Consider the following 1,004-nt stretch of genomic DNA (forward strand, 5'->3'; position numbering starts at 1 on the left):
CGTCACTGACTAGTCCCATGTTGCAGAAGAATTCTTCCTCCACACATTTGTCAAAGAAGTGTCTTAACTTTGTTATTCTGTCTTGCTCTTTTCCCAAATAATCGGAAAATCCAATCACAATCTTCTATTATAATATATCTTCTATTCGTTATTAGAAAATTTACGATCTTTTATAAGTTTCTTGGCCAATTTTTGAATAATCCATACTATGAAAAATATCTTCATTTTTTAATTCGCATCTGAATCTATTTTTGAAGCAATTTTAGCAAACAAACATCAATTACTAAACAATTACGAGGACGCGAGTAATTTTGCGGCTGTAGTGACATGATGTTGATGGTGATAGGGTGCCTCCTGGGTGCCGTAATAACTCTGTTGCTGATGTTCGCTCGTAACAGTTAATTGATGAGGATGTTGATAATAAGATGAGTACGGTTGACCAACGACACCGTCGCAACTTCGCGGTTCCGTTTTCACAGCAGGTACATTTCCAGTTGCCAAAAGAGAAGTATGTCCGAGGTAAACAGGTCTATCGGTCGACGTCGATGAGCCCGATGACTTTGGCACCTCGATCTGATGTTGCTGTTGTTGCTGCTGCTGTTGTTGATTGTTCTTCAAGTCTGTAAAAGAATATTCGAGACATTAAACATAAACTGTTGTATGCATAAATAATAAAGTAAAGGAATCATAGAAACATAAATATACTTTTCAAATACAAGAAAAGTATAATATTTTCATTGATACTTACGTGATTACTAAATTAAAAATGTATTAAAACAAAAGTTTATTTTAGTGTTTACACTTTTATATTACCTATATATATTCAGGGAATGGAAAGTTACTTTTTAAAAATAACTAGTTACAGTTACTCGTTACCGAGTAAAAAATGTAACTAGTTACAGTTACAGTTATCGCTTTTTAAAAGTAACTCGTTACAGTTACCGTTACTTGAAAAATAACTTTTCGTTATTTTTCCGTTACTTTTTTAAAATCAATTTAAAAAT

General features: G+C 32.8%; 1 protein-coding gene across 1 annotated transcript in view; it reads right to left on the minus strand.

The window, feature by feature from the left end:
* Window positions 1–291: 291 nt before the first annotated feature.
* Window positions 292–1,004, minus strand: part of LOC108777150 (GATA-binding factor A) — a 3,957-nt gene continuing 3,244 nt past the window's right edge. The window contains exon 5 of the mRNA XM_018543961.1: window positions 292–620. Within this exon, the coding sequence (XP_018399463.1) occupies window positions 292–620 (329 nt within the window). The remainder of the gene's footprint in view (window positions 621–1,004) is intronic.

Source organism: Cyphomyrmex costatus, unplaced genomic scaffold, assembly GCF_001594065.2.
Source record: "Cyphomyrmex costatus isolate MS0001 unplaced genomic scaffold, Ccosl1.0 scaffold412, whole genome shotgun sequence".
In the NCBI taxonomy this organism is placed as follows: domain Eukaryota; kingdom Metazoa; phylum Arthropoda; class Insecta; order Hymenoptera; family Formicidae; genus Cyphomyrmex; species Cyphomyrmex costatus.